General features: G+C 35.7%; 1 protein-coding gene across 1 annotated transcript in view; it reads left to right on the forward strand.

The window, feature by feature from the left end:
• The window catches only part of LOC103517582, a gene marked incomplete at its 5' end in the record, with an annotated part of 35,232 nt that overhangs the window by 11,335 nt on the left and 10,721 nt on the right, over nt 1–13,176 (forward strand). Inside the window, 10 exons of the mRNA XM_026829618.1 lie at nt 864–1,122; nt 1,535–1,657; nt 3,038–3,169; nt 3,601–3,730; nt 4,684–4,871; nt 6,412–6,614; nt 6,959–7,136; nt 7,812–7,964; nt 8,167–8,219; nt 12,613–12,735. Of these exons, the coding sequence (XP_026685419.1) occupies nt 864–1,122; nt 1,535–1,657; nt 3,038–3,169; nt 3,601–3,730; nt 4,684–4,871; nt 6,412–6,614; nt 6,959–7,136; nt 7,812–7,964; nt 8,167–8,219; nt 12,613–12,735 (1,542 nt within the window). The remainder of the gene's footprint in view (nt 1–863; nt 1,123–1,534; nt 1,658–3,037; nt 3,170–3,600; nt 3,731–4,683; nt 4,872–6,411; nt 6,615–6,958; nt 7,137–7,811; nt 7,965–8,166; nt 8,220–12,612; nt 12,736–13,176) is intronic.

The raw sequence follows: 13,176 nt of genomic DNA on the forward strand, positions 1-13,176 counted from the left end.
GCCCACCTTTTAAAAGTTTGGCCTTAGCTTGGAGGTGTATTGTGTGTAACCCTTTAATTTGTTGTTAATAAAATATCTTTCAAATTATTAATTATCAATTCTCTCTCTCTCTGTCTCTCTCCTTAGCGCTTCTCTACGTTCTCGCATCTAACCTACCTCTCCTCTCGTCAACTCTTCAGTTCTTGTTTGCAATTCATGAGAAAGGAGCGTGTCCCCTTGCTTTAGTGATTTCTAAATCTAGAACTTTTCTCTTGTGCCTAATTTTATCTCTCTGATTATAGTCATTGCACCCATAATTTCAATTCAATTTCAATTTATTTTTACTGTACAAAATTACCCGAGGGTGTTTACAATGTGGCTTAAATCTTTTTAATGTTAATTTAATAAATAACTAAATTAATATTGAAAAGTTAGGACTTTCAAGGGTATACACAACACTTGGTAAAAAAAAGCTATCTGTTTTCATTTTCCGCTATTGAACTAAATTAAATTATATTGGTCCAATTTGAAAGATTTTGAAAATTTATAGGATATGGAAAGTCGTGTGATGTTCACACTGTTCACAGCAGATTTTTTTTTTTTTTTTTTTTTTTTTTCCTCCATTCACTTGGTTCTCAGTGCACTAGTTGCTGGGTGCTATTTTTGTATATCACTTAGACTTAGACTACCCTCGACTCTCATTTGTCTGTCTATGCTAGTGTGTACTCGTGTTCACAAAAAAACTATTCAGTTGTGGTTATGTACCGGGTTGAGATGAGCTCGGACAAGGTGAGACAGGACATTGTTTCTACAGTTTGACATGAGAGTGGTAACTGAAAAACAAGGCAAGTTTACCAACCTTGCCTTCCCAACCCGGTACATAACCACAACCTTTCTTTCCCCCCCCAGGTGACTACAAATTGTTGAAAGAAGTGACGCTCTGTAATTTCGACTTCCTTCTCGCTGCCGTCAGAACCATTTCAGTCTCCTATCTCAGATCGATCTTAGAACATGCTCGCTGCTATATTTTAGACCGTGATGTGGAGCTGATCTACTATACGATAAGGAAAGCCAGTGATGTTCTGACGAGAGATACGCTACAGCTTGGAACTCAAATTATTTGCTGGCTGAGGAAAATACAAGGTTAGTGTGAAGGATGCTTTTTAGGTGAATATCTTTGATCTTTACGTTGTGGTGATGTATCGGTTTAGGCTTGCTAGGACTGTAAAAAAAAGTCCATTCAAGCCTAGACTAACCCGGTAACCAACACCTTGTGAATTATGACTAGCTTTCTAGCTTATTAATTTCCATTCTCATCTATATATTATGATCAAAAAGTCCTCTTTTGGTTGAATATGTATTTCAAAAGGCTGTTTTTTTTTTCTTCTTCTTTTTTGCAACAGCATAATACACTAATATAGTCAACAGCATAATAGCATAACGCATTTTTTTTTTTCAACAGTCTCATCTCTTAATAAGTACACCCATCTCTTAGTTATTATAAGTATTGTAGCACCTTTTACATCTACAGGAATCTGTTTGTTTTGACTTACAGACAGTAGTCCTCTGATGTGTAGAATGGTACTAGCTGCCATGGCATGGTGTGATGGGTATACAGATCCCCTGTTAGTGCCACTCAATAGTTGGCTACAGCCCCCACTTCCTCTGCAAATCAAGAGTAAGTAACTATCTATTATTTAGCTATGCCGGTTTGGTAACCCATATTTTGAGCAGTCTCCTCTCCCTACACACCCAATGTGACTACAAGTCTATCTCAAGAGGCGAAATAGAATCTATTTCCCATGCCAGGATTAGTTTTGAAAACACAGATGCGTAAATTGCGAATTATTGTAAAGGGCATTTAAGCCTGGGATGTTGGAAAGAGTGCCGGTTTGGTAACCCATATTTTGAGCAGTCTCCTCTCCCTACACACCCAATGTGACTACATGTCTATCTCGAGAGGCGAAATAGAATCTGTTTCCCATGCCAGGATTAGTTTTGAAAACACAGATGCGTAAATTGCGAATTATTGTAAAGGGCATTTAAGCCTGGGATGTTGGAAAGAGGTAAATGCATAATCCATGTAGAATGAATTGAAATCATAGAACGTTATCATCGAAATCGTCAAACAATAACATTTTAAATTGGAGGAAGGCAAAACAATAGAAAACATTTATGCTTCCATTATTTTTTTTTTATATATATATATTTTTAATATCAAAGGGAAAAATATAAAATCCTGGACAGGGAAAAAAAATCAGGAGAGCAACTATACATAGAGTAAAAAAAGTGTCAAAAATTCTCCCAAAACAAAGGAAAAAAGTGGAGAGTTATCGCATAAAAATCCGGAGGGAATCCATTTGAATTTCCTCGTTTTGTCCCCGTTTTTACTCGGAATTGAGGGGATGAAACTTACACGTCAGCTAAAACGAATTTCACCTTAGCTATTCCCTCAAGTTACGAAATTTTACAGGGTGCATTCATATCTTTGAAATAAATGCTTGGAATAAAATATTTCCGCTGTCTGTGGACTCCAAATTTGATGAAATTTTAAAATGTTGGCAAGTGGAAATAATTTTATATCGTACGTAGCTACATAATTTTTGAGTCTGGATTTTTAAAAGGATAAAATTTTTGTTGGTATTCTAATCTTGGTTTCTCAATTTTATTATTATTATTATTATTATTCTTTTTCTTAAATTTTCAGCTCTCAATGTTGGTGCCCAGATAAATCTGATCGTCCCCGTTTTTACTCGGAATTGAGGGGATGAAACTTACACGTCAGCTAAAACGAATTTCACCTTAAGCTATTCCCTCAAGTTACGAAATTTTACAGGGTGCATTCATATCTTTGAAATAAATGCTTGGAATGAAATATTTCCGCTGTCTGTGGACTCCAAATTTGATGAAATTTTAAAATGTTGGTAAGTGAAAATAATTTTATATAGTACGTAGCTACATAATTTTTGAGCCTGGATTTTTAAAAGGATAAATTTTTTGTTGGTATTCTACTCTTGGTTTCTCAATTTTATTATTATTATTTTTCTTAAATTTTCAGCTCTCAATGTTGGTGCCCAGATAAATCTGATAGAGACCACCCCCAATGGACAACACGTTATAGTAGTACCCCATGATGGTGACCCTCAGATGTGGAGGATAATGGCCAACTCTTTAGTGCATACTTTTAAAGGTAAAGTTTAGATCTAAGCTAACACAAGACTTAATTTGAGGAAAAAATTAATGGCGCATAAATCTCGAGAATAAATAATAATAATAATAATAATAATAATAAAATACTGGCAAGAAATAAAATACATGAATTGGTGATACCTAAATAAATAAATCAAGAAAAAGTGGTCCATTTTGGTTTTTAAAATGCAGAAACATTGGTGCAAAACTTTGCATCGTTTTCAAAATTAGATCGGAAGAGCGGTCTTAGAGGTAGGTAAATCAAAAGATCAAATTACATATTTAAACATTATTCTTACCGTTTTTATTATTATTGGATACTAGGTATTTGTGTTTTTACATATTTAAAACTAAATATCAGTCCTACCTAGGTCATGTATAATAATTGTTTTTGTAACTTTATTCAATTCCTCCCCCGTATTTCCATTTTAGGTCACAGTGGCAAGATATTATGCATCTATGTATCGAAATGTCCATCGGATTATTTTCTCATTTCCGGATCTGATGATACATCCATTATTATCTGGGATATGAATACATATGAGATTAAGTTGAGAATCAAGTAAGTATATTCAGTAATCATAATCACTTAATCGATAGGTATCTTAAAAGTAGAAATAAGTCGGTATCAGGAATCAGGAGACAAAATAATGAAAATTGTAATCTGACATCTGCACTAGAAATGTAGTGTGTATTGCATACTCTTATCTTTTACAGGCGTTCATATAAATCAGAATTCAAAAAATTGTTTTTATGACCAGAGGACTGTTTCTGTTGCTTTTCCTCTGTTGTTCTAATGACAGATGACAGGTACATAGGTAAATAACTGAGTGGTGGAAAACTGAATTTAGCAACACAAGACGATGAATTACTAATGGTACAAAAAAACTTAAAATTTGGGCATTTTTTTATATAACCCCATCATTCATAATAATTTATAGGGATTTTGTACAGGATTTTGATGTATATTTAGGTAACTGACGTCTCCAATTTTCATTCGTCTTTTATTTTTCATATTTCAGTTGTAGGTATTTCCCTTTCAGAATTTTTCCTCTTCTGAGGCTCATTTCCTCTCTTTGGGCGTGACAGCGCCTGTAGTACACAAAAAGCCACGGAGGGCCGAGGCTTAGGTGTAGGGGCCCTAAAGGACGGGTAAAGCTTCTACGAGTCTATAATACCGCTTGTACTAAACCATATTAAATCCAAGATCGGAATCGTAACCGTTTCCGAGCGGAAATACAACTTTTCTTTATTTTAAATTAAGATGAAATAATAAAATAATGATGAACTAAGAAATAATTCACCTAGATAGTGAAGAGTATTAGTTCCTGAGTCCTCCATCGAGATGTTTTCTTTATTTGTTTTCAGAGAGCACATCGCTCCAGTATCCTGTATAGTGCCGGCTCTCAACAACACCCTACTCATCAGTGGTGGAGATTATATCATCTCAATTGATATGGAACTTCACAAAGTTATTGAGTCCTCCATCGAGATTTTTTCTTTATTTGTTTTCAGAGAGCACATCGCTCCAGTATCCTGTATAGTGCCGGCTCTCAACAACACCCTACTCATCAGTGGTGGAGAAGATTCTAGAATCATAATCACCTCTATGCAGACCAAAGAAGTTCTGGTGAAAATAGATCACCACAGGGGACCCGTGACGTCTATTAGGATCACATTTCCTGGAGACGTACTTGTGTCAGGTAAAATAAACTTACTGGAAGTTGAGGACGCTTTTTTCTAGGTAGCAGAGGTATTTGAAGTAGAATAGAATATACCTTGTTTATCCTGCGAGAATGAGACTGAAAAGTCCCTTTACTCCCGCAGTCTAAACAAGATCTAAACAACACAGAAAAAAGAGAAACCTTTTGAGAAAACGGAAGCTAATTCTTCTCTACGTTATAGGGTGGCTAATTCTTCTTCCTACATGAGAAGATAAGACACATCCACTAATATTGTTCTACAATACATATTGCATAGCTACACAAGCTTACAGGCGTTCATAAAATAAGGGGTGAAAACCCAGAACTAGCAAATAGGAATTTGCAGCATTTAAAAACATAGCTCATTAGAATCTCGGGATAAAATCTGAATTTTACATGAGTGTAGGAATCACAACCTTCTAAAACAAATTTGATGACAAAATCGCCAAATAATAAAATTTCACTTGGTAAATCAACTAATATTGCTTTACATATTGCATACCTACACAAGTTTCCGGGAGTTCATAAAATTTCCGAGAGTTTTCTATCTTATTTATTATTTTTATTTTGTGTCGTTTTCTTCGTACACTTTTTCCCCTTTTACTTTACCTTCTTCTTCTTCTTCTTCTTCTTCTTCTTCTTCTTCTTCTTCTTCTTTTTCTTCTTCTTCTTAGCCTTTTCCCACTCAAGTGGGGTCGGCGTTTTTTGATAGCAGCCTCCATCTGCCTCGGTTATTTACATCTTCCTCTGATAAACCCTGCTCTGGGTCCTTGTTCACACAATGTTCCCACTTTTTCTTCGGCCTGCCTCTCGTCCTTCGTCCTTCCACTTGTATCTGTCTCACTCTTTTCCCGACATATTCTCCATCTCTTCTCATTACATGCCCGTACCACTGTAATCTTCTCTCTTGTATTTTCTTGGTCACTTCAGTCACTTTGATTTTGTTCCTTATCACTTCATTCCTTATTCTATCCATCCTTGTCACTCCCAGACTCCACCTCAGCATCCTCATCTCAGCCACTTCCAACTTTTCTCGTGCACTTTCTTCAACGCCCATGTCTCCGCTCCATATGTCATTGCTGGTTTCACCACTGTTTTATGTATTTTTCCTTTCATTCTGACATTCATTCTTCGGTCACACAATACACCTGATATTTTCTTCCAATTCATCCATACTTACTTACTTACTCCACAGTCTTCACAGACCGCGAGGGTCCTTGACTTCACTGACCAGCCTTCTCCATTCATGTCTGTCCTGTGCGATGGTCTGCAAATCTTGTCCTACCCATCCAATTCATCCATGCTGTATTAAATTTATTCTATGCTTTATTTCACATTCCAACTCTCCTTTGTTTTTGATGGTGGAGCCCAAATATTTAAATCTCTCGACAGTATTAAAATTTTCTCCATTTAGTTGTATGTTTTCTCCGTTTTCCATCCCAAAATTCATCTGTACGGGTTTGGTTCTGTTTATTTTAATGCCCCTTTTACTTTACCAACTTTATTTAACTGTAACTTTTTTTTTATTTTTTCATATCAGGTTCCACGGATGGTTCTGTCTGCCTCTGGTCTCTAGATGACTACACACTTCTCAATACCGTCTCCTTGCCGTCTCCAATATCAATGCTGTCTGTCAGCTCCGATTCCGTGTTTCTACTGATTGCCTGTGAGAACAATCAGATGTATCTCTATACGCTAGCCACTGGAACAGAAATACACTGTCTGAAAGGTCACAAATCAAAAGTAAGTGGATAGTTAGATTAGGAACGTTAGAGCTACTTATTGGGAATGTTATTGTGTCTTAGTAGATGGCCCCAATTCGTCAATAAGGTAGCTCACGCTATCAGCAAGTTAATTCCAATCAAAATTTCTGCAGGGGTCCTGAAGATGATCAAAATTTCTGTAGGGAATATTTTACTTGACCCTGGGATTCAACCAGCTCCTCTTTTTTTAACACACAGGCGATTTTCCGTTGGATTATCATCTTGACTAACTTGTATCACCTACTTGACGAAAAAGACCAAACTTTCTTTGAAGAACAACCAAAATGATCTTTACTGAACCTTTTCCCCCAATTCTGTGTCAAGGTGAAATCAATATGTCTAGCCAATGACAATCAGCGAGCAGTGGCGGTCGGTTTAGATGGCAGAATCTACGTGTATGATCTTCACAGTGGACATCTGTGCAGGATAATTTCCACCCCTCATAATACACCACTTACCAACGTACTGGTTACGGATAAAGACGACTTTCTCATCACGTCTGGTAAGTAGCAGCTCCGGAAAACAAGAGAGCAGCAATGTAAAATGAGTTTTACACTCGTATTTATGAACAAGAATGATCGTTCTTAGATCAGTCTCAAGTCAAAATTGACCAATCAAATGCCTTGAGACTATGCTTAGCACGAACTTAAGAGCCAGCATTTTGTTCATAAATATGGGTGTTAGTTTCGATGAAAATGGTCAGAAAGGTATTAACCATGAGATTTAACTCTACAGTCTCACGTTAAGTGTTGATCAAAAGTTGCAAGCTGACCAAAGTTGGTCACGCTAGTGACGGTCACTCTAGTGACGAAATTGAAAACATCGAATTTTTGAAGTTTTTCATGTTAGTTTCGATGAAAATGGTCAGAAAGGTATTAACCATGAGATTTAACTCTACAGTCTCACGTTAAGTGTTGATCAAAAGTTGCAAGCTCAAAGTGCTTTTCTACACAATAATGGCCAATCTTACCACGGAGAGTCAACACAGTGTCAAGGGTTTTTTACGTCAGCCATTTGACTTCCACAGGCTAGTATGTATTTCTTAAACTTTGGATTAACTGAAAACTCTCTGTGCTAAGATCAGGCATAAAAGAGTGTATACCTTACTGGGGGTTAGTAATGTAGTAGAACTGTAGACCTTACTGGGGGAGGGGGGGTTCTCATTTCATTTTCTCAGGAGGAACCCGGCTAACATTCTGGAGTTTTCGCAAGGAGGACAATGAGTTAGGGGAAGAACCAGAACTACCCAGAAAATCTTCAACAAAACGACCTCATTCTTCTCCCATCAGTTGTCTCGATGTTTCCAGAGATGGCACAGTAGCCGTTACAGGTAACCAGAGATTTTGACCGTCTCCATGTTCTTTTTCAAAAAGGTTTTGTTGAAACCGAATTTCATAATAGGAAATTTTAGAAATTATACATACATACAGGTAGGTAGGTAGGTACCTATCCTCTAAGGAGAAAAATGGGACATAAGTTATATTGTTATTAATTATTCCATTTTTACCGACTTGTAGTGTTCTCATTTTCAGCCTGTGTAAACCAAATGCATGACGTTAAAACCCTTGACACTGTGTTCACTATGGTAAGATCGGCCATAATCAGGAAACATGAAATCAATTTTAGTAACTTCACTTGGTTTACGAGAAATAAACTTGAAAATGATTTACTCGTGTTTTGAACCTCATGTTAACGTTTTAAACTTTGGTCAATGATCATGCTTGAAGACTGTTCATTTTTTTAAGCATAGTCTCCGAACTTGTTCAGAAATTAACAAACACTTTAACATGAGATCGTAGACCAGGCTATCAGTTTGCCTCGTGCTTTCTTGTTCCAAATGTATTCAGAGGTCAAAAGTAAACAATTATGCGACACTAAGGACAATCAGAAAGTCTGTAGCTATTCTAATGAGGATTTGAATATCAAAACAGCGGCGCGTGGTAATTTGAATAACAAAATTAGTCTGGTCTAGACTCTAGATTTCGGCAATGTCAAGATCAAGGTTTTGTAAACCTTGAGCGTTTAGCAACATTGTTTGATAATTCTAGTAGCCCACTACTGGTACAAAAGAATCTCCAGAATCTTTAACACATTGAGCGCCAAGCCATTTTTACATGGGTGCTCGCTGGTACCACGGGAAAAAGTGGAAATTATCGCGTGGTACCAAAAAATTTTTATGTCAATTTTAGATTTGTGAGGTGTAGAAAATAGATAATGTACACGAATTTTTCTTGTGCGATAAGTATTTTTGGAGATATTCAAATTTTTCTGTGACACTCATATATGGGTTACCGGAACGTCACCGGAAAAAAATTCTTGGTACACGTGACCCAAGGGTACCGTAATTTCTTATGACGAGTACCCAAGGGTACTCGTCATAAGAAATACATTGAATTGTAACCCATCAGTGAGCTACACGTATCAGAAAGGAAGCAGTTCGGGTCTGTCATTTTTTTCGACACCACCAGATACAATACATATTAATAATAAATCTCCAGACTCCAGAATTCCAAAATGCTGTTCTAGTTCTAGTGCATTGACTACTAAGACGCTGAAAAGGAAATAAATATCGAGAAAAATAAAATACTCAAAATACTTTTTAGATTTAGATCACTATATTTTTCAATGGCACAATATTATTTGAGAGCTGAAAATCAGTGCGGAGTTGGATATAACAACAGGATTAAGATTTGTAAAAACTAAAATCACGTAACTTTGTAAAGAGTTGTGAGACAGCTTTAAATATGTTTGTAAAACTACCTATGTAATTATAACATGAAGGTAACAAAGCCATTAGACGGGAAAAGATATTTTAGACACATTGGGCACACATCATTCTGTCATTTCTTACATGTGTTACAGCAACGTCGAGTGGAAAGAGAAAATGGATAGGTGACCACTGACCTCCCTACCTGAAACTTAAAAGCTTAGAGTACAACAATGGCAAATTATATGCGGTCTTATTAGATGTTTTAGGATATCGTTGTTAGAAAGTTTGAGAATTTTTGACTTATTATCATGTTGTGTTACTCCATAGAGGACTTCAGGTAGTGGGTTTGTGTCAAAAACTCTTACCAAAGGAATGAATCAATGAAAATTTTCAACTCTCAATCAATTGTTTTAAAATTGTATTTGAAGATTTTTTAGTCCACAGTCGGACGTTATAATTTATTTCATGAATTATTATACAGTAACAGGGAATAATATGTATGTTTTAAAAAAAAGTCATAGCTACAATATAATAATTATAATAAATAATAATGTGATAAAAAGAAATATATAATGGTCACAGAGATTTTTTTAAATGAAATAAACACTATTGAAAGGTTTAAATATTTTCTTAAATGTAATTCGAAAATGTAACACAGTTATAAAATTAAAAGAAAATAACAGGAAAGGTGGAAATTTCAAAACGAAAAAACTATTCACTATTGAGTCTTTCAAAATAGTCTACAAATCACAACAGTTAAATTTTCAAGAAACTAAAATTAAATTTATTGCAAAGATCCATTTCTTTTGTAGGTACTCACATCATGTGTACGAAGAATCATAAGAACCCCATCAAATTTGCAAGAATTTATATGACATCTAATTTGTTAGAGTTAGGTAGCTTTAGTATCTAAGATTTTCATTGTTTTCAACCATAAAGAACGTAAATTAAAAAATAATTAAATAGGTAAAAACCTAGACTAGAAATAACATGGCCCTATGTATCAAATGAGTGTTCCTACAATAATAAATATTATTTATGTATCTATAAGTAGTTTTTCTTACTATGTCTTGTTGCATACGATTGTATGAAATCATAAATTTACTCTGTAAACTATTGTTATTATAACTTCTACAGTATTGATTTTATCCCATACAATTGTGGAACGAGAAACTAAACTTCAAGAATGGAATTTTTTATAATTTAGATTTTATACATAGAGAACTACGATGTAAGATATTATACATAAATAATTGGTTAATTGGTACCATCTTTTGGAAACTCTTTTGACAACGACCATATTGAAATAGAAGGATGTAATGAGTATTCACCTAAACTATTTTATTTTTATTTCAGATACGAAATGGACTTGACTATATAAAAAAAAAGTTTTTACAAGATAATCTAACAATTTTTTCATGAAATTTTACCTAACTTAATGATTGTTACCATTCTTTGGTTTTTTCTTCGAAAAAACGCAAATATTCCGAAAGCCTTAAATATCATCATAATCTGTCTACTACTTATCTAAACATCTACTCTATCTAAACTATTGAGAACTTATTCGAAAATTAAAATCTGAAACAGAAAACTCAAATGAATAATGATTGTTATTAACTAGAGTTGTCTACGAGTACCTACAATCCTACATCTTATCATCTTAATACCTACTTAACCATGTTCAATAACAGCTGAAAATGCTGAAACACGTAATGATTCTATCTTTTTCTTCTGATAAACAGACCATCTATTTATAGGTAAGGTAAGCATCAACAGATATTATTGATTTTTTTTGGGGGGGATTAGTGTTATTCGGAAAAAAAAACACCTATTTCGTCTTTAATTATCCATTTCCATTACTCTAGCGCGTCTGCCTTGTAAGCGCTGGGCCGCGGGTCCGATTCCCGCCTGGGACGGATTTTATGATGAACATATTATATGGTTCGTTCTCGGAAAGGTTGGCTTTCTCCTATTCTGTCTTTCTTCTCTCTTCGATTTCGGGACGATAAGACCTTAGCAGTAACAGTTCCCTCTAGCGAACCTCTTAAATGAAAAAAAAAAAACTCCACTTCTCTGAGTTCTCTGGTTTCGGCGTCGCTTTCTATTCGCCAAATTCATCGACAGGGGACGACAGTTCATCTGTGTCGACAGAGTGTTGCCGACTGGAGTATGAATTCTGTTTGGACATGGAGTGTTCGAATCGGCGCGACCTGGGCGGCGACTTCTTGTTCCAAAGAGCTTCTAGTTGGTCGAAATGTTGCGATTGTGCAAGAGCCGCCTGCTCTGGTCCCAAACCCTAGAAGAAGTATTGCAATAGGGTTAGTGGTATTTGAGGAATGAGTCACTACTAGTGGACGCTTCTTACCAATGAGGTATCGGGAATGTCTAAATAAAAAGAAATTATTAACGGGGATGTAGAAATGGAATGAAATTTTTTGTAATAGATAGTCCAAAATACCTGCCATCTTCTCCGTTATCCATTCTAAATTTCTAGAAGAAAATCTGGCATGCCTACTTCTACAGTGCGATGCCTACCATTCTACCAAGATAAAGTTAAAGTTCCGACAATCCTACAAAGATTTTGTTTCAAACGGAAAAATAATTCGTTCAAGCATAAAAGTTTATGTATCGGCGTGCGTCCTATAGGAGCAAACATCATTAGATAATTTAAATGTCAAAATATTACAACTTGCTCGACTTCTACATGGCCATAACAACGAATATTAATGAAGAACCTAATGAGATGTACATTGAGAGGAAGAGGGAGGAGATGAAAAGAACTCAGAGGAAGGAAGGAGGGACAGTCATGGGAGTCTTCCGCCCTCCATTGCTCATATTAGGGGTATTAGGATATCCCTTCGAAAAGTTTGGCTATAAATTTTGTAATTTCCTTTTTGTGCCTTTTATTGTGAAATAACACAGAGCGTGAACAATTGAGACTGATTTTCGGGCGAGCAAATTTATGTGCTGATGTTTTCTAATAGTGACCATAATACTCTTATTAAACGGATTAAATACGGGATGATGCTGTGAACCCTAACTAAATTGCTAAGACTGCATTTAATACCTATAAAGGTATGTATATCTCTTGAAAAACTTTAGCTCTTGATTATAAACATTGCAAAGCTTCATCAGGTAGATGATGAAGCAGTTATCAAAACCTGTTTCTTGGTGGTGTTGTTGTTGACTTTGGCCATATAAAAATGAAGTTCTAGGCGTAGTTTCGTCTTGTGGTTACCTTCCACTGGCTATTACTATCTCCTGACAGACATCCCTTACCTGTGATCCTACATTGTCCTTGATGGGAATCTTGGAGATCTCTTCCATGGAAGCAGACACGGAGAATCTTCTCTTCAACCTCTCATCAACAGCGGCCATCATAATGGATGAGGTGAGGTGACCATATTTCCTCTGCCAGGTGTAAGTGTCCAGGGAGACTTCCTTCTTGAGGAGGCGCCGCAGGGGACGTTTAGGTCCTGCAGGACGTGATGGTGGTAGATCTGGAAGGTAGTATGTGGACATAGAAAGTGTTATCTGAGGTATTCTTACGGTTTTATGTTGCATAGTTTAAGAGTTTTCTGCCACTCCGATTGAAGTACACTTGAGTCTTTTTGTAATTTGTAATTTTATTTGTACAATTTATTTGGCATACAATACATGAACTACATAATACAATATGGGTATCAGTATAGCTAAATATCATAGGTATTTTCAAGTATAGTTTCACAAAAAAGGATGAAAAACATGACGTATCTCAAAATTAAACGGTAAGAATAGCTCATAGTTTATCAGGGATGCCTAATAAACTTGCCAATAATTAATAACATAAATT

This window comes from Diaphorina citri, unplaced genomic scaffold (genome assembly GCF_000475195.1).
Source record: "Diaphorina citri unplaced genomic scaffold, Diaci psyllid genome assembly version 1.1 scaffold1897, whole genome shotgun sequence".
Taxonomy (NCBI): domain Eukaryota; kingdom Metazoa; phylum Arthropoda; class Insecta; order Hemiptera; family Psyllidae; genus Diaphorina; species Diaphorina citri.